At 38.2% G+C, this 21133-nt stretch overlaps 2 protein-coding genes, 1 long non-coding RNA gene and 2 other non-coding genes across 6 annotated transcripts in view; 1 reads left to right on the top strand and 4 right to left on the bottom strand.

The window, feature by feature from the left end:
• The window catches only part of LOC101743688 (uncharacterized), a 99909-nt gene extending 99378 nt beyond the window's left edge, over positions 1–531 (bottom strand). The window contains exon 1 of the mRNA XM_012692559.4: positions 118–531. The gene's annotated coding sequence lies outside the window, so the exon portion shown is untranslated. The remainder of the gene's footprint in view (positions 1–117) is intronic.
• An 8092-nt stretch (positions 532–8623) lies between these two features.
• RpL7A (ribosomal protein L7A) lies at positions 8624–13320 on the bottom strand. 2 transcript variants are annotated; one of them, XM_062672330.1, is made up of 7 exons: positions 13114–13320; positions 12626–12740; positions 11899–12048; positions 11255–11343; positions 10656–10787; positions 9762–10009; positions 8624–9494 (listed from the first exon to the last, which is right to left on the bottom strand). In XM_062672330.1, exons 1-6 carry the CDS (start codon positions 13126–13128, stop codon positions 9806–9808), a joined length of 705 nt encoding a protein of 234 aa, XP_062528314.1. In that variant the 5' UTR covers positions 13129–13320; the 3' UTR covers positions 8624–9494; positions 9762–9805.
• LOC119629653 (small nucleolar RNA SNORD36) lies at positions 11411–11490 on the bottom strand. The gene has a single exon (XR_005245592.1). It is a non-coding gene; the product is annotated as a small nucleolar RNA SNORD36 (small nucleolar RNA).
• Positions 12464–12538, bottom strand: LOC119629652 (small nucleolar RNA SNORD36). Its single transcript, XR_005245591.1, has one exon. It is a non-coding gene; the product is annotated as a small nucleolar RNA SNORD36 (small nucleolar RNA).
• Positions 13321–16823: 3503 nt separating the features above from the next.
• On the top strand, positions 16824–17620 carry LOC134200160 (uncharacterized). Its single transcript, XR_009974954.1, has 2 exons — positions 16824–16941; positions 17254–17620. It is a non-coding gene; the product is annotated as an uncharacterized LOC134200160 (long non-coding RNA).
• The last annotated feature ends 3513 nt before the right edge of the window (positions 17621–21133 follow it).

The following is a 21133-nucleotide window of genomic DNA, read 5'->3' as shown; positions in this document are numbered from 1 at the left end:
TTGTACATAGTATTTAGACATTCTTTAAATCTGTTTTTATTGTATTTTCTTTTGTGTACAATAAGTATAAATAAAAAAAAAAAAAAAAAAAAAAATAACATTTAGACAAAATCTCACCATAAATCCTGAAGCATCGAGTAATCCAATCCCGTATACAGTTATCATTACTACACCCATATCCACTTGGCATCACCTCTCACCGCTATCACAAATTATCACTAAACAAAACACGAAAAGTCAATACACGCCACTTACGATACGAAAAGTCACTTTAATGTTGGCCATCATGAAATAGAACGTAACTTACAGCCGGACTCCATTTTCGAAATTAAATGGCGGGACAATTTGACTTTTTATTTTATTCCCTTTAATTCAGAGGTACAGGGTTCCGAGAGTGAACAGCCATACGCTTACGCGACCCTCCCGTTTATTCGCGACTGAGGGAGCGAACGGCACGTCCATACCCGTTACCTGTTACGTTTCGGTTAGAACTGCGCTTGCGTACAACGAAACGCGTACAGAGCCATCAACGCAAGAATTTATTAGTAAGTTTGCATAATTATCTCTAACAATGCTGGATTGTTCGTTAGGTCGACGCAATTAAAACGGTCTTTGTTGTTTTCGCGTGTAATGAAAGTGTCTTTCACGGTAGCTTGAGGGCGGTATAACATTCAATCACTAATTAAAGTTAGATCGCGAACTTGCAATTTCCGCTCTATTGCGGAGCAGTTTTGAAGAGTTTTTAATGCACATCTTTATTTACTAAGAAAACTTAGACAAATATGTTTTGGTGGTAGGACCTCTTGTGAGTCCGCGCGGGTAGGTACCACCACCCTGCCTATTTCTGCCGTGAAGCAGTAGTGCGTTTCGGTTTGAAGGATAGGGCAGTCGTTGTAACTATACTTGAGATCTTAGAACTTATATCTCAAGATGGGTGGCGCATTTACGTTGTAGATGTCTATGGGCTCCGGTAACCACTTAACACCAGGTGGGCTGTGAGCTCGTCCACCCATCTAAGCAATAAAAAAATTAAAAAAAATTTATTCGCATCTCAATATCTGTTTCTAAGTTTCTTCCAGCTCCGACTTAATCTATCGGTTGATAAGCCTTTAAAGTCATAGGACACAATCGTGTTATATTCACGCAGTTATTTGGTTTAAAGAAATATCACTTATTTGAAAAACCTGTGCGTCAATGCAGCCGTCGTCATGGCCTAAAGGCTAAAAGACTATGACTAATAGTTTCAATAGAAAACGAATCTCATGTTAAATAGAAAACCGCGCAAATATGATTTGCGCAATTAAAATTGGTTCGTCGTATTGAGTCGCGGACCTATTCCACCACCCTTTTTTTTTAACGCTGAGGAATTTTTTATTGGATACCCGGTCGAGGGTGGTAACAGGGTGATGTCAGACTCCAGCGCCTCCAGAGAAGAAGAGGAAGACCAAGGTCCTCCTCCTCTTCCTCCGATTCCTCTCAGGAGACTACGTCTTGAAATAGCCGCGCGAAGTAGCCGCCCCACAGAACTGACTACCGACTAAACCGCATCGAGCTCCACCACACCAGCTTGCCCAAACCTACTGTACCTGTACGGTACGCTCATAATGCGCGCTATACCACCCTTTTATTTCGGGCCGGACCGAACCTCCTACGAGGTACTCGCGCCTAGAGGGCGCGCAGGCTATGTGGGACTTAACGGTCTGCAGATATTGAGAGCAGACCGCGGGCCCAAGAATGTTTTAGGGCCCTACCCACCAAACGACTCCCCTTGTACTCTCTCACCCGACGTCCGATCTCCGCCTGGCGTTAGAACCCAGGCAGAGTAGGGGGGTTCCCGCGGTCAACACTGCGCTATACCACCCTGCCTATAACTGCGGTGAGATATTCCAATTCGAAGGACAGGACCAGTGTTGTAGTTGCTATATTACAATAGACTTCAGTCTTTAAGGTGAGTGAGTCAATGCTAGATTGAAATTGAAACGTTAATAGGCTCCGTTAAGCACTTCACACCAGTTATGCCGTGAGCTCTTTTATAGGTAGTTTCTATGCACGTGGATTTAATTCGAAGTCAATGATATTGTAGTAAATATGGTCAAGCTAAGATTGCTTTCTATTTTTCGGTTCAACTGGATGTCTTCTTACACAATATTTTAATGTAACTTTTCTACATTTTCTACGTTTGCTTTGAAAAAGATATTTTTCAGTTATTTCAAAAATACTATGAAACATTTCAAACATTATTTTCAGTCGTTACAACAGATTGATCACAAAGTAATAATTTCACAATGCGTCTTTTTTTTACTTCTTCAAGAACGCCTTAATAGGAAAGAGTTTTTAATAAATTATAAAAAAGGCTATAATTGAAGGGAACTAAGTTTATTTAAAAATTCGCGCGTTGATTGTTTTGAATTTAATGTTTTTTTGCCTACTTCATAGTTTATGTGATCACAAAGAATCAAGGTTTTTTTTTAGGATTGAAGTATTACTGGTGTCCCTGAGGCCTTTCCAGTTTCACCAGGGCAGGTGGGCGAGCAAAGGCTCAACCAAGAGGGGTGGGGTTTGCTAATAGCTACCGGAGCGCCTCCGGAGGAGACCTAACAACTCAAGAGCAGCTGCTTCGCGAATGAATCTACTACCGGATCGGAATCGCGACCCACGATCCGGCGAGAAACGTCGTCATTAATGAATACATATTATGTCAAAAAGTGAATATGCCAATATTGTGAACGCAGCGATTTTTTAATCAAAATATTTATTGATTTTTTTTGTTTTGAACAGGCATTACTGATGGCTCGAAGGCATTTCCAGTTTCTCCAGGAAAAGTAGCACGTAAACGTAGCGAGCACGGGCTCAGCCAGGAGGGGGTATTTGCTAAGAGCTACCCGAGCGTCTCCAGAGAAGACCTAACAACTCAAGGGCAGCTGCTTCGCGAATGAATCTACTACCGGATCGGAATCGTTATTAACAATTGCGTTTCTCTGCACCATAAATAATATTTATGTTAAGTTCCGCATGAACTAATAAATAAGATATTAAATCTTAGGCAAGCAGTCTTTAATTATATCTATGTTTTATGAAAAGTATATTTTTCTTTTTTTTTTGTATTGGGTATTCGAGTCCCGCAGTCAAGTACCACTTTTTGTAAAGAAACAGATTAACGAAAGTTTCGGGTGACTTCAACTATAAAGGGAATAATAGCGGAGAAACATATGGGTGGTGGTTAAGCAATGACTAAAAAAATAAATCGTCCGAAATAGGAATTTGTAGGTTTTTTGGTAGCAGTTCAATGTTTAAATTGAAATATCAATATTGATTTGATTGTCTTTCGTAATTATTTTAGAGAGCACATTTCATTATTTTAGTAACATTACACAGCTTCAAAACTGGCCACTTACTCTATAGATGCCATACAAAAGGGCTTTCAAGTCATGAAAAGATCGCCTATGTACTTATCTATCCGCCTACACTAGGGAATCCAGGAAACGGAAATGGCCCCGGATGGGTGGCTTTCCATGTTGGATTGGGTAATTTAATTTTTATATCGCTTCAGATATATTTTATGGTTTTACTTCTTTTGAAGTGTTGGACTCTGGATACACTAAATGCTAATTCGTTCTTAGAATCCATCCGAGCATAAATTTCTAGAAATCATAAATAAGCATGTACTTAAACAGATAACATTTAAAACAAACCTTTATTGAGATAACCTAAAATTAATTAAAAAATCTGTATCAACTTTCATCTTTGTATACTGTTTAAAAAATAACTAAATCACAATTTACTTCATTTATTTTGATGAACAAACAAGCTAATGGCGCCTGGTGTCAGGATCCTAGATATCACAACATGAATGCCCTTCAGCCACCTTGAGACATGAGGTCAGTCTCAATGGTTTTTCTAACACTAATCCGAACGCATTACTGCAATATGTCACCACGTTGCGATTACCTATAAATCGTTGTGAATTAGTGGCCGTCGTTTGTTTTAGCCTCTTTTTTTCCTATCTATGCTGATAGCCTAGAGAGGCTATTTCAGCTTCGCCCTAACATGTATAGGTGAGCTCACGGGGCTCAAACCGAAGATCCGGCGAGAAACTCAGTGGGCTGTGTCTATGGGTTAATTCGTATCCGTAATGACGTGCTTTGGGCGACGTCGACTGTTTACCATTCGGTCTACAGGATCGGGTATCATTTAGCCTCAAATGACGTCACACGTAATGAAGTTGCATTCGGTAGAATTTTAGAAAAAATGCGCAGCTATAGTAGTGAGAAATTGTTTTACGAAGGAATTTGTGTTCACGCGCGAGTCCTCTTCAACTTCATCATCATCATGCTTTCCTATTACCCTCTGCTGGGGTGTAGGGCTCGAATCAAATTTTTCCATTTGTATCGGTCTTGGGCAGTCTGTTCTAGCTCCTCCCACGTCATGCCCGAGACCCCTAGCTCCTGCTCCACCGAGCGACGCCAAGTTGTTCTGGGGCGGCCTCTCTTCCTTTTACCAGACACTTTCCAGGTCAGTGCTCTCTTTGATAGGTGCGTATCGGGCTTTCTCAGAGTGTGACCAATCCAATGCCACTTCCGCGTAAGGATCTCCTTCTCCATTGGTGTCTGCCTAGTGACTCTTCAACTTAGTTTCGCAAATACGAGTCTACTAGATGTTCCGCCGCCTTGGTAACATAGATCGACATAATTATTTCAGTGCGCCACGTAGGCACTGGTGACCTACACGGCTGTCATTTTTTTTTTTTTTTTATTACTTAGATAGGTGGACGAGCTCACAGCCCGCCTGGTGTTAAGTGGTTACTGGAGCCCATAGGCATCTACAATGTAAATGCGCCACCCACCTTGAGCTATAAGTTCTAAGGTCTCAAGTATAGTTACAACGGCTGCCCCACCCTTCAAATCGAAAAGCATTACTGCTTCACGGCAGAAATAGACAGGGCGGTGGTACCTACCCGCGCGGACTCACAAGATGTCTTACCACCAGAAAAAAGGGTCAAAGGGTTAAGCGCGGCGCAATAAACAGGGCTTAAGGCGGCATCAAGCCTAAATCCGTCACTGTACATAGGAGTTAGGAGGATGTATATTTGAACACCAGATGTCTCTTGTGTCGCAGAACAATGATTGCTCCAACTCCACCGCTCGTGGCCAAACCATTCTGCCTATTTCTGCCGTAAAGCATATATACCTAATTTTAAATTATTGTATTATTAAAAACCGATTAGACTGACATTAAGTCTCTCGTTCATATCACCGGGTAACCACTTAATATCAGGGAGGCTATAAGCTCGTCTGGGAGGTTATATCCCATAAATATATTTTTGTTCAATCATGACTACCACCACATTCGCTTAAACGTTTTAGCATTAAAAACTTCAATAGCGTTTGGCGTAACAATTTCAACAACCAGAAATCGTATAGGAATCCCGCTGCTCCCGGTTCCGACGGTATATCCAACCGCGTTATTAAACTTCTACCCGTCCAACTCATTGTGATGTTGACATCTATTTTGCCGCATCAATGCCGCTATGGCGAACTGTATCTTTCCCGCGGTGTGGAAAGAAGCGGACGTTATCGGCATACATAAACCCGGTAAACCAAAAAATCATCCGACGAGCTACCGCCCGATTAGCCTCCTCATGTCTCTAGGCAAACTGTATGAGCGTCTGCTCTACAAACGCCTCAGAGACTTCGTCTCATCCAAGGGCATTCTCATCGATGAACAATTCGGATTCCGCACAAATCACTCATGCGTTCAACAGGTGCACCGCCTCACGGAGCACATTCTTGTGGGGCTTAATCGACCAAAACCGTTATACACGGGAGCTCTCTTCTTCGACGTCGCAAAAGCGTTCGACAAAGTCTAGCACAACGGTTTGATTTTCAAACGATTCAACATGGGCGTGCCGGATAGTCTCGTGCTCATCATACGGGACTTCTTGTCGAACCGCTCTTTTCGATATCGAGTCGAGGGAACCAGCTCCTCCCCACGACCTCTCATAGCTGGAATCCCGCAAGGCTCTGTCCTCTCACCCCTCCTATTTAGCTTATTCGTTAACGATATTCCCCGGTCGCCACCGACCCATTTAGCTTTATTCGCCGACGACACGACTGTTTACTATTCCAGTAGAAATAAGTCCCTAATCGCGAAGAAGCTTCAGAGCGCAGCCCTAGCCCTAGGACAGTGGTTCCGAAAATGGCGCATAGACATCAACCCAGCGAAAAGTACTGCGGTGCTATTTCAGAGGGGAAGCTCCACACGGATTTCCTCCCGAATTAGGAGGAGGAATCTCACACCCCCGATTACTCTCTTTAGACAACCCATACCCTGGACCAGGAAGGTCAAGTATCTGGGCATTACCCTGGATGCATCGATGACATTCCGCCCGCATATAAAATCAGTCCGCGTTTATTCTCGGTAGACTCTACCCCATGATCCGTAAGCGGAGTAAAATGTCCCTTCGGAACAAGGTGACACTGTACAAAACTTGCATAAGGCCCGTCATGACTTACGCGAGTGTGGTGTTCGCTCACGCGGCCCGCACACACATAGATACCCTCTAATCTCTACAATCCCGCTTTTGCAGGTTAGCCGTCGGAGCTCCGTGGTTCGTGAGGAACGTTGACCTACACGACGACCTGGGCCTCGAATCAATCCAGAAATACATGAAGTCAGCGTCGGAACGGTACTTCGATAAGGCTATGCGTCATGATAATCGCCTTATCGTTGCCGCCGCTGACTACTCCCCGAATCCTGATCACGCAGGAGCCAGTCACCGTCGACGCCCTAGACACGTCCTTACGGATCCATCAGATCCAATAACCCTTGCATTAGACGCCTTCAGCTCTAACACTAGGAGCAGGCTTAGGGACCTCGGTAACCGTACTCGTCGAACTCGACAAAGAGTTCGCCGTGCAACCTAACCCATGAATCAGCTCGCTGAGTTTCTCGCCGGATCTTCTCAGCGGGTCGCGATTCCGATCCGGTAGTAGATTCATTCGCGAAGCAGCTACTCTTGAGCTGTTAGGTCTCCTTCGGAGGCGCTCGGGTAGCTGTTAGCAAATCCCACCCCTCCTGGCTGAGCTTTTTCTCGCCCACCTGTCCTGGTGAAACTGGAAAGGCCTCCGGGCCACCAGTAATCCTTCAATCATAAAAAAAAAAGGAATCCCGCTACTTTTGCAACGTTTAATAAGTACAACTATACTGCTTTTTTACTGGTGGTAGGACCTCTTGTGAGTCCGCACGGGTAGGTACCACCGCCCTGCCTATTTCTGCCGTGAAGCAGTAATGCGTTTCGGTTTGAAGGGTGGGGCAGCCGTTGTAACTATACTGAGACCTTAGAACTCATATCTCAAAATGGGTGGCGCATTTACGTTGTAGATATCTATGGGCTCCAGTAACCACTTAACACCAGGTGGACTGAGAGAGAGGATAAAAAAAAACTGCGTTGTAAGTTGTTGAAAAGTGTCAGTGTAGTTTCTAGCTGGAATAAGAAGCTCATCGAATTAAAAGGTAGCGCATGTAACCAGCCGCGCCTGACATAAAACTACTACTCGACAAAAAAAAAAATTCAACCCGTTGCTTTGTTTTGATTTTTTTTTATCCTACCTAAGCTGATAGCCCTAGGGGCTATGTCAGCGTAACCCTAACTTTAGTAGGTGAGCTCACGGGGCTCAAACCTGATGACGTTGCTAACACGAACCCTAGCAAGAGCCGTGCTTCGCAGAATCTACCACCGGGGCCAAGTTTTGATTAAAAGAAGGACAAACACATTTAAACTGTTATGGTAATATGGATATGGATTAAACTTAGTTGTTATCTCTACCTATTGCATTGTCACTTGATCGGTTTGATTCTGATATACAAATGCTCTTTTACCTTTTCCCTTTCATAGGTACAACGGAAAATTGTCATTGAATTGCTATTATCACATGAAATAACACCCTTGATAAGCCATGGGGTTTGTCGATCCTTCCTAAACAAGTGAAGGGTCTCTGGGCCATGGATATTAGCAATATTGATTTACCAACAATCGATAGTTTGTTTTTTCCTTGATTTTTTTTCCCAGAACAATCAGAATATTTATTATTGAGGCAGTCAGCGCAAAAGTGGCTTAAACTTATCATAGTTAGTATGGAGATAATGAGGTTGGAATTTACTTTTACACTGCTTCGTAGGCAAACACATTTACAAAGCCATCTGTTTTTTTTTTATTGCCCTTGTAGGCAGACGCGCGTGCGGCCCACCTGATGGTGAGTGGTTATCGTCGTCCATGGACTTCAGCAATACCAGGGGCAGAGCCAAGCCGCTGCCTACCGCTTAATACTCGCCACAAGCCTCGTTTGAAGGACATGTTTCCTCGTTTGGAGTTCATTCCAAAGCCGGATTGTACGTGGCAAAAAAGATCTTTGGAAACGCACTGTCGATGAACGCAGCGGTTCCAGATGATATGGATGAACTCTGTTCCGATGGCGGGAGGTGCGATGATAAAAAGGAGATGAAGGGGGTCAGGGAGTTAGCAACAACGTCAAGTTTGAGCCCCGCGAGCTCACCTACTTAGCTCGGTGAATCTAGAATAACCCCTCGAACTTACTAGAATAGGTAGGAAAAAAAACAAACACGATTTTAAATCTTAAACTTTATTCAGCTCAGCCCTGTTTCTGCGCTAACTCGCGCGCCTTAGCTTTCTCTAGTTTAGCGATGCGGGCGTTGGACTTGTTGCCGAGGACGCCGCCGCCCCAGTGCTTGCGGAGCTCCTCGTAGCGCTCGTTGAAGTTCGTCTTGATGGCTTCCACGACCTTCGAGAAGGAGGCGCGGTCACCAGACTCCACCTAAACGAAAATCCACATATCAGTATACAGTGTATAAGTTGAAGAGTGAATACCTTGTGGCTAACGGCTAAGGCATATTCAGAAAAATCTATTGGTGGTAGATGGATTGACATCATGGCTCTCAGATAGCAAATAAATCATCATTATATGCCATTAATATGTATTCATAGAGAAATCAGTTAATTTGTCTAAGTTGCCCACCCAGATTCAACATGACAAATATTTATAACTCAACACTAATAACACATTTTTATACCCTATATTACCTATAACCCTATAACACTATAGCTATATTAGAATCTAGTCTAGTCTAGTGATATCAAGGAAACACTTCTAAACGTAAATTAAAAAAATGGTAAAAAAACTAACAAAATACGCTTTTATAGAAAACCCACTAAAAAATAGAAAATATTTTTTTATAAATTAGAATTAAAAAGTGTAAAATCATGTTCAAAGATTCCATTACATAAATACGTCTGAAGCTAATAAAAGCATATTAATAAAACAAAGTTCTTTCACTTATTTTCAACCTATCTGCTAGCTTTCTTGATTCCTTTCCATCTAATGGTTGTGAAAGTGAGTCTTTTAAAAAATCATTATAATTTTTTTTAAATTGCTTAAATGGATAAACAGCAACACACCAGGTTTTTTTTATTTTTATTGCTAGATGGGTGGACGACCTCACAGCCCACCTAGTGTTAAGTGGTTACTGGAGCCCATAGACATCTACGACGTAAATGCGCCACCCACCTTGAGATATAAGTTCTAAGGTCTCGAGTATAGTTACAACGGCTGCCCCACCCTTCAAACCGAAACGCATTACTGCTTCACGGCAGAAATAGGTAGGGCGGTGGTACCTACCCGCGCGGACTCACAAGAGGTCCTACCACCAGTAAATAAAACGGTAATAATATATATATTTTTAATTACATATGAACGTGAAGGTTGCTTTACTGTGAAGCAGATAAGCATTTTCAAAACATTTCCCACAGAACTAATTCTAAAACAACAGTTTCAATTATGGCAGTTGTTTTTGAAATAATTATTTGACTTACATTTGTTAGAGCTAAGCATGTGCATGTCTTGCGGTGTACAAGTGCACCGAGGCGGGACTTGCCCTTGACAATGCAGTATGGTACACCCATTTTACGGCATAACGCTGGCAGGAAGAGAACCAGCTGTAAACATCCAATAAATTACAATTAATTCTAAACTAAAAGTAATTTAACAGTATTTGTTATTGGTATATTGATTTTGAGATGTAAAGTAGCTCAGAGTCAATTGTCTTCATTCAGCTGTCAACATTATACATGTATAATGTTACATTGCAGCCTCAGGTGAAGAAATTCTAACATCACAGCTAGGCCAAGAAGACGTGCTTGATAATTCGTATTATCAAATGGTCACACTATTTGTGTCATCAAGAAAATCAAATCTACATAACATCTGATAATCGTATTGCATATAGTATTTCCCAACTTGATCAATGATAAAAATGCTATATTCAAAACTATTCACTGTGAGCATACAAATATAAAAATTCTACCATACTGATACCAGAGCTAAGAATCTTAGCCTAAGATGTAATCATGTACGTTTTTTGCAAAAAAAAATCTAATATGGATACTGGAAATTTCCTAGACTTCCACAAATTTGGCAAATTACTTCAGCATGCAATGAGGTGTCTTACAATTTAATAATATTTTTTTTTATATTTACACAAAATTATAGCTTCCGTACAGCGTACAGAGATTTCTCAATTCAATTTTAAGCCATATCAGTTTATAGAGAAGGTTGTGAATACAGTAGAGAATTATCACATACCTCAATAGGATCAACATCATGAGCGATGACCACAAGCTGCGCCTTCTTCTTCTCGACCAGCTTGGTGACTGTGTTTGTGCCGGATCGGATGGTGTTGGGCCTCTTTGGTGGAGGCTCATCTTTCTTGGCAACCTGAAACATATGATTTCTTAGATATTCGTTGCATTTATTACAATAGTAGTCATTTGTATGAAATGCCATCAGAGATCTTGGTGGTTGAGTCATCACAACTTTCAGAGTTGGATTGTTTATGCATCACTTGCTTATATACTTATATAAGAGAGGCCGCCCCAAAACAACTTGGCGTCGCTCGGTGGAGCAGGAGCTAGGGTTTTGGGCATGACATGGGAGAAGCTAGAACAGACAGCCCAAGACCAATGTAAATTGAAAAATTTGATTCGAGCTCTACACGCCCGCAGAGAGTAATAGGAAAGAATGATGACGACGATGATGCTTATATACTTGCCATCGTAACAAATAGCCAATGATTCTTTAATAAATGTTTTAAAATAATATTTGACAATTCAAAAAAATAGCATTCATAATATTTGACATTACAAAAAAATAGCATTCATAATCGATATAATGAGTGAACAAACCTTAGCTTCAGCAGCTTTCCTCAGCCTCTCTTTCCTGGCTGCTTCAGTCTCAGGCCTGTATTTCTCCAAAATCTTGAAAAGGCCCTTAGCTAGAACAAAAATTCAAATGCTTTAGAACATATTCTTTGTTAAATACATTAATTTAACTATTAAAAAAATTATCAGAGTTAAAAAGCTCGTATGTTTTTTTGATAATCATAGTGATTCATAGTTGCATTTGAGGATCATCATGTAATTCTTTGACACATTTACATAAAATTTTGAAACCACCGACAACAATACAAAATTGTGCAGTTTAAAAAAAATACTATTTAAAAAAATATTAACTACATCTTTGTTAATATGTAACAACATAAGAATAACATTTTTCTTTTTTTTTTTTCTTTCTAATTTATCTGCAATCGGCTATTTAGTCATAATCAGTGTTCCAAAGGGTTCGAGTTGTGGATGACATTATTCAATGGTCTAAGTCTAAACTTTGCCATCTTTTTAAACATTTCACATCTCCAGTTGTGTCTAGCACCTTGCCAATTCATTTGAGTGCTCATTTAGTCTTTCTTTGTATCTCTTGCTGTTCTTGTTGACTTTCTCTTTAACAGTTGGCATTTCTAAGTATTCGTGAAGCATAACTTAAGAGAACAAACCTGTAGTCTTGTCCAGTGTCTGGGTAAATTGGTTGATCGGAGGGGGCACTTTCAGACGACGCTGAAGTACAGCCTTCTGGCGCTGGATGCGGATATACTTGGGCCATCTTACAAATCTGGACAAGTCACGAGTTGGCTGAATGCCCTGACCTTGAAGAATTTTGGCATTTTTAAGATGTATTACATTAACATTGTAAAGTAGAATCAAAACTGTAACTATTTCAAAACAGAAATCTTTTAAATATAGGTATTTAGCGTTCCAATAATTTGCACATAGTTGTGTATTATTTTTCCCATTCAAGCAAGTTTCTTTAACTACATAATAGTTGCAAACAAAATCAGCAACCAGAGGCCAAAGATAACAGTACTGATACCCACAGGATTAAGTTAAATATATCCTCATATATTCATTTACGAAAACTGCAGTATCGCAAGGTTATGAGGCCTGTGATGGAAAAGAGGCCATCATCACTAAAGGTATAATGTTGAGAAAATTATGATACTATTCTAGACAAATGTAGGAGCATGTCAGTGGAGTACAAACATGGCATTGACAGTGTTCATGACCAATCAGTGTTAAAAAGCTCGTGTATTTTTTAACCACATGGTTATTCGGAAGTATTTTTGTACATCACTTTGGTCAGTCACGCTTTGGCAGTTAAGCAGATGTAAAATATGTAGTTTAAATCCAATATTAAGTAAATAGAGGACATAAAATGAAACTTACCAATAGCAAAGTTCTTTGGCCTCTTCTCGAAGAGAGGATTCACGATCTTCTTGGGCTCAACCTTTTTGACCACCAATGGGGCGGCGGCTACTTTCTTCCCTACCTTCTTCTTAGGCTGAAAATACATCAAATATCAAAACATATCCTACTTATGTTTCTTTAAACATATGAATGGGTTTACATCAGCGATCTTGGTGAAGGTAATCACAGCGTTCAATAAGAAATTATCATCATGGCAAACTAGAGGTTAGGATTCAAGTATTGAAATTAAATATAATTTGCTTGGTGGCGATGTTCAAAAAGATAAAATTTAATGCAACATACTGCACAAGTTCAAATAATTTTAAATACCTGTAAGTCTCAAATAACAACAATATTTACGTGAAAAACAAAGCTGGTCCGCCAACCATGTTTCCGGTCAAATTTCACTAATAATTCACTTTTTGTTACCGAAATATTGTAATAAACAAAACGCACATGGCTTTTACCTTCTTCTGCACCATCTTGAACAGTTATTAATTCAGCGATTTAAAGGCCACGAAAAGATACGTGACCTAAATCGTATACCAAACTTTCGGCGAAAATGGCCGAAACAAAAAGATTTGACGTGCGAATGTTTCTTGAAATGTCACTTCACTTCACATGTGACAGTATCAGTTTCGTTTATCCAACTGGAGAGGTAGAGGTGTCATACCATACTGCCTAATCTGTTATATATTTATATTTTATTATTATTTAAAAAATGATAGTATGAAGTGAAATGAAGTTGACTAATATGAAATATGGCATGAAATGAAATGTGATAAGATGAGATCATATGGGATGAAATATAATCTCAGTAAAATGGTGGTCATTTATTGAGACTTTTTCTTGAGACTGCGGTAGGCAGCGGCTTGGCTCTGCCTCTGGCATTGCTGAAGTCCATGGGTGACGGTAACCACTCACCATCAAGTGGGCCGTTTGCTCATCTGTCTACAAGGGCAATAAAATAAAATAAAAAAAGTTAACTTTTTGGAGGCTCCGGAGTAGTTACGTCCAGTGGCTTTGTTTTATTTTCCACATTTGTGCACTTTCACAGATACTAAACAGCTAATAAACCATCGTTATTATGCATTTAATGCTCTCTCGCGATTTCGACCCGGTTGTAGATTCTGCGAACTGCTTTTGCTAAGGCTGGTGTTAGCAAATTCTCTCAGGTTGAACCGGTGAGCTCACCTACCCGTCCGCGCAAATCTAGAACAGCCCCTTAAGCTACCAGCGAATAGGTGAGGAAAAAAGATGAGGAAAAAAATAAGTTCGAATGTTCCTCCTTCGTAAAGTGACTTCGTAGCGGTTTTCATAAAAACAAAAAAAATCTTTCAATGGTTATTAGGTTACACTGTTTGCTATTCCATTTAAATTTGAATGATGAGATAATGAGGTGACTGAAGTTAGCCCCTCACAAATTTTTTTTTTTCATATTTTCTACTTATTTTCTATTAATTCGTTTGTTTATCATTTGTTCATGATTGTTCACTGTTAATTATTGTTTGTTCTGCATTTATTTATTTAAAAATAATATTTAAAAATATACCTACAAGTTAGCCCCCTTCTTGCAATTTTTAATATTTTTTCATCTTTAATGATTCGTAAATATTCATTTTCGATTGTTCTTATATAAAACACGTTTGTTCTCTTTCGAAATTACTCATTTTTTGTTTAATTAACTATTTGTATTAGTTGAATAAATGTATGCAAAATATGTGTACTGCGCATGCGTCAACTATAATGCCTAAAGGACAAACCCGAAATCCATACAAACTTGGGCCTGGCGTTACAGTGCTAGAATTTGGTCATAAGTTACAATACCTAAGAAGGTTTCTTGAGCCCAATTTTCAGGTCTCCCAGCAATGGCCAAATTGGTAAAATCAGACAATGTTTACATTTTAGGTTATGTTTATTGTTCGAGATATTTTAATAAAAACGATATTTTTGAGGCTGTTTCCTACTAAAGATGAGTAATTTTTTACGAAACTTGTTGCAGCAACAGTTTGCTTTAAAATAAAAATGGAACCTGTTACGAGAAATCGCGTGTTAGGTTGTTTACGAAAACGAACGAAAGCCAAAAATTAAAAACAACGTAATGCGAAACGCGCTGCGCACGAAATGATTTTTTAAGGGATTTTATGACCTGGTAACTAAGACCTTTAGGTCAGTCTTATTTTAATTTTAATGAAAACTTTTTTATATGAAAAACTATATTTATATGATAACTTTTTTATATAAAATATAAATCATTACGTGCTCCCTTAATATCTCATCACATTTCATTTCATTTTATTTCATGCCTTTTTTATTATTATTTTTTATTGCTTAGATACCCATCGACGAGCTCACAGCCCACCTGATGTTAAGTGGTTACTGGAGCCCATAGTCATCTACGACGTAAATGCGCCACCCACCTTGAGATATAAGTTCTAAGGTCTCAGTATAGTTACAACGGCTGCCCCGCCCTTCAAACCGAAACGCATTACTGCTTTACGGCAAAAATAGGCGGGTGGGAGGCGCGGACTCACAAGAGATCCTACCACCAGTAAAATTATTAATGTAACTACACCATAGAAAAACTCAAAGTACCAAATCGACTTTTCATGTTATATTTAAGATTGCCAGTTGAAAATATTTTGAATTGCTGCAGTTGCCGACATGATTTCGTGTCATAACTAAATGGCACAGTTATTTTTTTTTTTTTTTTTTTTTTTTTTTTTTTTTTTTTTTTTTTTTTTTTTTTTTTTTTTTATTGCTTAGATGTGTGGACGAGCTCGCAGCCCTCCTGGTGTTAAGTGGTTACTGGAGCCCATAGACATCTACAACGTAAATGCGCCACACACCTTGAGATATAGTTCTAAGGTCTCAGTATAGTCACAACGGCTGCCCCACCCTTCAAACCGAAACGCATTACTGCTTCACGGCAGAAATAGGCGGGGCGGTGGTACCTACCCGTGCGGACTCACAAGAGGTCCTACCACCAGTAATTACGCAAATTATAATTTTGCGGGTTTGATTTTTATTGCACGATGTTATTCCTTCACCGTGAAAGTCAATCGTGAACATTTGTTGAGTACTTATTTCATTAGAAAAATTGGTACCCGCCAGCGAGATTCGAACACCAGTGCATCGCTCGATACGAATGCACCGGACGTCTTATCCTTTAGGCCACGACGATTTTAATGATTTTTGTTAGTAGATTTTGGTACTTTACGTTACGTTATTCAATGAGATTATGTTTATAGTCTGGCCGGCCAAACATGGCACAACTAAATAGCGGCAATCCAGAATATCTTCAGTTGGCAACATTAAAGATAACATAACACGATTTGATACATTTGTATTTTTCTAGGGCATAGTCACATTAATATAAAAATGCAAAACTATCCTTTAATGCTATATTTAATGTTGTCAGTTGTAGATATTTTGAATTGCCGCCATTGTAAGTAGTTGTGTCACGATTCGATGGCCATACTCTATTTACATTGATTAAAATACCTATAAAAACAGTCATTTATCCTAAAGCAAAAGAGTATTAATTATTTTTTACACTCGATTTCCACTAAATCGATCCTATTTTATGCATGCTCTAATTCTAATCCGCACGTTTGTGGAGCTAGTTACGTATGTATATTGAAATAAGTGTTGCAGATGTTTACAAAGATTGTTTAAAACAAAAAATTGAATTCAACTTATTTTCTACACTTGGCCATTGTCAATGAAGCTAAGATTTCAATAGGTTAATCAAGCAAAATAGACGAATTTTTTGGTACATATCCCATTCGTGTAACGCTTAGGCCCAAAATGGGGTTTCTCCTTTCTATGCGGTTTTAATCGTCAAAAAAAAAACAATTATAAATCCTGAAGGATCAATTAATAGGTATACAATTTAATTAAAAAAATTTAAAAATAAATAAATGAAATAATGTGCAAACCAAACTGTTTACCATCCACATTTGATTGTCGGGCAGATAAAAAACGAAAATTCACTCAAAGTGAACCTCGGCCTGCATTTGTGAAACGACAAAGACTCACTAATACTCACTATTATCGAAGATTGAAGAGAGGACTAAAAATGATATGTGTCATATACCTCTGCCATCTTGTAGTCAAGGTAGGTGTAACTGTCAATAATTAGTTACACTCACAGATCTCATAATCAAATAACAATATCAGAAAAAAGGAGAATAGTTTGTTAGTTAGTGGAAGTAGCCAGAATGGGCAAGTGGACCTCAGTTCCTATTACATAAGGTTCTAGGAAGTTTGCGATAATGAAAATTTATCACAGTGTAATATCACTTACTTACTTTAACAGTGAAGGAAAACATTGTGATGAAACCTGGACACCTAAATGTTATTAGGATTTTCTTAGGTGTGTAATCCACCAACCAGCACTAGGCCAGCGTGGTGGACTAAGGCCTAAAAACCCTCTCAATGATAGTGGAGGCCAGTGTCCAGCAAGGGGAGATTTATATGGGCTGATGATGATGACTAGGAAGCTACATACTACTACTACTACAGTACACATATAATCCTATATATTTACAAACTATAAGTTTCTTGGGTACCTAGAAATTGATAACATTATTTTATATTTCCAGATGTCCAGCCACTTGAAAATAGGTGTAGTAATGACAAAGCTATCCAAGTAGCTCCAGCGCAGGCAACACAAAGGCAAGGCAAGTGTGTATTGCCACATCACCCCTTAATATATCTGAAGCAAGTACAAGTAAACAATCAGAACCAGCAAAAAGAAAACTGTTGTTCCTGAGGACAAATTTGACAGTGATCAGTCAAATGCAGAAGGATCAGCTGTTGAGAGTTATCTCTCTATATCTCCACTCCATCAAAGACTTGTGCACTTCATTTATTGAAATTAATATTAATGAATATTAATTTAAATTATCGTGCGAATTTTGTGGTCAAAACATTTAAGTGTATTTTATAAATAAATATTCATTCTCAGTATTAATGTTGTTTTAATCATCGATTGAAAAATTGGTTCTTAATGAATTTAGTTGGAGCTAAATGCTGCTTGGAGCTTAATATTTTCGAATAACATAAACACGTGACTTTAAGCATAAACATATTTTTTGGTTAGGATAATTAAACAGGATAATTTATATGCCTATCATTCTTGAATAGTTCAGTAAATAAATAAATTTTGAAAGATAAATAATGAACATATTTACTTATTTGTTTATATTACCTATGTGAACTCATAACCTATCTTTTTTATACCTTCATAACGATAGGTAGGAGGATGGAAAAAATGTATTTGATCTAACTTTACGCCAATGCACATTATTTCATTTATTTATTTTTTAATTTTTTTAATTAAACTGTATACCAATTAATTGCTCCTTCAGGATTTATATTTGTTTTTTTTTTTCACGAATAAAACCGCGTAGAAAGTTTAGGCATTATAGTTGACGCATGCGCAGTACACATATTTTTGCATACATAATACATTTATTCAACTAATACACATAGTTAATTAAACAAAAAATGAGTGATTTCGAAAGAGAACAAACGTGTTTTATATAAGAAAAATCGAAAATGAATATTTACGAGTCATTAAGGATGAAAAAATATTAATAATTGCAAGAAGGGGGCTAACTTGTAGGTATATTTTTAAATATTATTTTTAAATAAATAAATGCAGAACAAACAATTATTAACAGTGAACAATCATGAACAAATGATGAACAAACGAATTAATAGAAAATAAGTAGAAAATATGAAAAAAAAAATTTTTTGAGGGGCTAACTTCATTCACCTGAGATAATGTCCACAATCAAATAGAGGAAAGACCTTTGAGTTTTTATAGCGACCTCTATACACAGTCCGAATACTTTTTTTTTTAAAATAAAACTCAACAGATGGCGATAAAAAATGAGGTGACTTGAGAGAAACGCAATAAAAAAAAATCATTCATTGATTCTTTTTTTATTATTAATAAGTATTAGTTGGTTTCATTGTTTGTTCGCGTTCAATGCATTCTCGTGTCATGTTTGAGTTTAGGCTTTAAAGTGATTTTACTCTCAGGGTATCTTTCCGTGAAAGTACCGTTAGCTTGAAACAGATGGCGCACGGGTTTATTTTTAATGCAAATGATACATGTAATTTTAAATGGATGAAAAACATAACCACCAGAGCTTTACCAGAGCCCATTGGCATCTAGATACATATTTTCGAAGGAAAATCGGAATTGTTGGAAAAGAATACGCTCATACGTGTCACAACGGCCATCTGGTGTATGAGTGGTAAGTGACATGGTCACTACACAAGGGGGTCGCGGGTTCGAATCCCGCCAAGGGAGGATATTTATATGATAAATATAAAATGACTTTTCCAGGGTTATTGATGTATATTAAATATATGTATGTGTATAATAAAAATCTTACTTTTATTAAGTCTTATGTTTAGTTATCTGGTACGTTATCTAGTACTTAGCTATCTGGTACGTGTAGCACAAGCTCTTTACGAATTTAGTACGGGACCAGTTAACGTGGCGTGATTATTAGTTATTTAAGTATTTATTGATTATTTATCATTTACGCCACGACCTCGGCCGTCGAAATGTTTTTTTAAATCGCAACACTAATAACTAGAATACAAAAAAAAAAACATAATAAAATGAAAAATTCGTTGGCTTAAAAAACCTAATACAATTTTATAGCTTCCACACACGGTACCACGTCTCCGCGCTATGCTTTCATTATTTATTACTACAATAAATCAAACAGGCCGTTTTGCCGAGTGTTTTCCGTGAAACATTATTATTTTGTGTTATGTACACGACGTAGAACATTATTGGAAACATGAAGATATGTGTTAGTGTGATTTTCGGTACGATTTACTTAGCTGAGATATTTTTTTGTTTTCCCTCGTTAGGAAAGATGGTCAAGCATAAGATTTGTCATTTTTATTTCCGTATATCGGACGTTAGGTGGTTATCGTTTCTCATCAAAGTCAGCAATACAATGGGCACAGCTGCGTACCTCTACATATTCTCCTTAAAATTCGATGGACAAAAGGCATGTAATAGCACTCAGGAAAAACACAGGGACGAAATAAATTCCATAGCCGGATGGTATGTGGTATAACGGCCTCTAAAACGCACTGTACAATAAGGCAGTGGTTCTAGATAGCTTGGATGAACTCTTCTCCGTAACCAGCAGTGCGATGGCCAAAACTAGATACCTACCGGGTAGGTACCACCGCCCTGCCTATTTCTGCCGTGAAGCAGTAATGCGTTTCGGTTTGAAGGGTGGGGCAGCCGTTGTAACTATACTGAGACTTTAGAACATATATCTCAAGGTGGGTGGCGCATTTACGTTGTAGATGTCTATGGACTCCAGTAACCACTTAACACCAGGTGGGCTGTGAGCTCGTCTACCCATCTGAGCAATAAGAAACAAATAAAAAACCAAATAGCATTTCAACCTTCGATATTAATGATATCGTTTCACTTTTATAAGATCCTTCCAATGACGGAATGTATAATAAATCGGTAGAGAAATGCCTCTAATTAAATTTACAGAGTTGTTTAAATGTCAGCTTTAATGAATTTACAGCTACATTATGTTGCGCCACCCTAACGACTGCAATAAATGTGAACATGCATGGAACAGTGAATATGGGAGAAGAAGTTATGACAGTAATCAAAACGTATTTGAGAAACAAATTCGTAGGTGGAAGAAGATCGAACTTAATTGATCCTAAAGAAACAGACACCATCAGTTTCATTGTAAAATCTTCGTTTCTGTGTCAAGGAATTGAGTTCTGTGAAGGACAGGAGAATTTCGTTAACGAACTAATAATTGTATTGGCAGATTCTTTGGAGAATATTCTCAGTAAATACACGAAGAAACTAAATGGGGATGCTGCTACAAATTCAGAAGATCATAAAGTATCCATGGTAGCTACAAAGCTTAAAGAAGCTATGGTTTTTATTAAAATTGAATTGATATCTGCCAATCGTAAAATTACTGAAGAGACTAATAGTCATTATTGGATTGACTTGATCAAGAAAATTTCTGGCAAACTACAAGTGATTTATTTATCACATTTACTTGAAACAAACAAAGACATGAAGCCGAATGACAATAGGGAAATTCTACATAATGTAATTACTACGACCGTCAATATAGAAATAAAATATCAAGCCAAATTATGCACTGAATTCAATATTTGTATTAAATCATATGAATGCACATCCGCATTGGAAAGGCTATTGATACATTTTGAAGATTTAACAGAAGAGAAAGCGAGAGATTTTGTTAGTAGTTTCAACGAAGTACTCTTTGATACAATGTTCTACAGTAAATTAAGTGAAACAACAGCTAGTAAATTCGAAAGTTTACTTCATGAAATAACGAATTCCCCAAATGTTTCCGTTAAGGATACCCTTTTGAATTTGCAAATTATAATCGGTGATTTAATGAAAGATAATTATTTCAAGAAATACAAAGATAG

Source organism: Bombyx mori, chromosome 15 (assembly GCF_030269925.1).
Source record: "Bombyx mori chromosome 15, ASM3026992v2".
Lineage (NCBI taxonomy): Eukaryota > Metazoa > Arthropoda > Insecta > Lepidoptera > Bombycidae > Bombyx > Bombyx mori.
The sequence above is the reverse complement of the archived record's forward strand: the minus strand, read 5'-3'. Positions and strand labels throughout refer to the sequence as shown.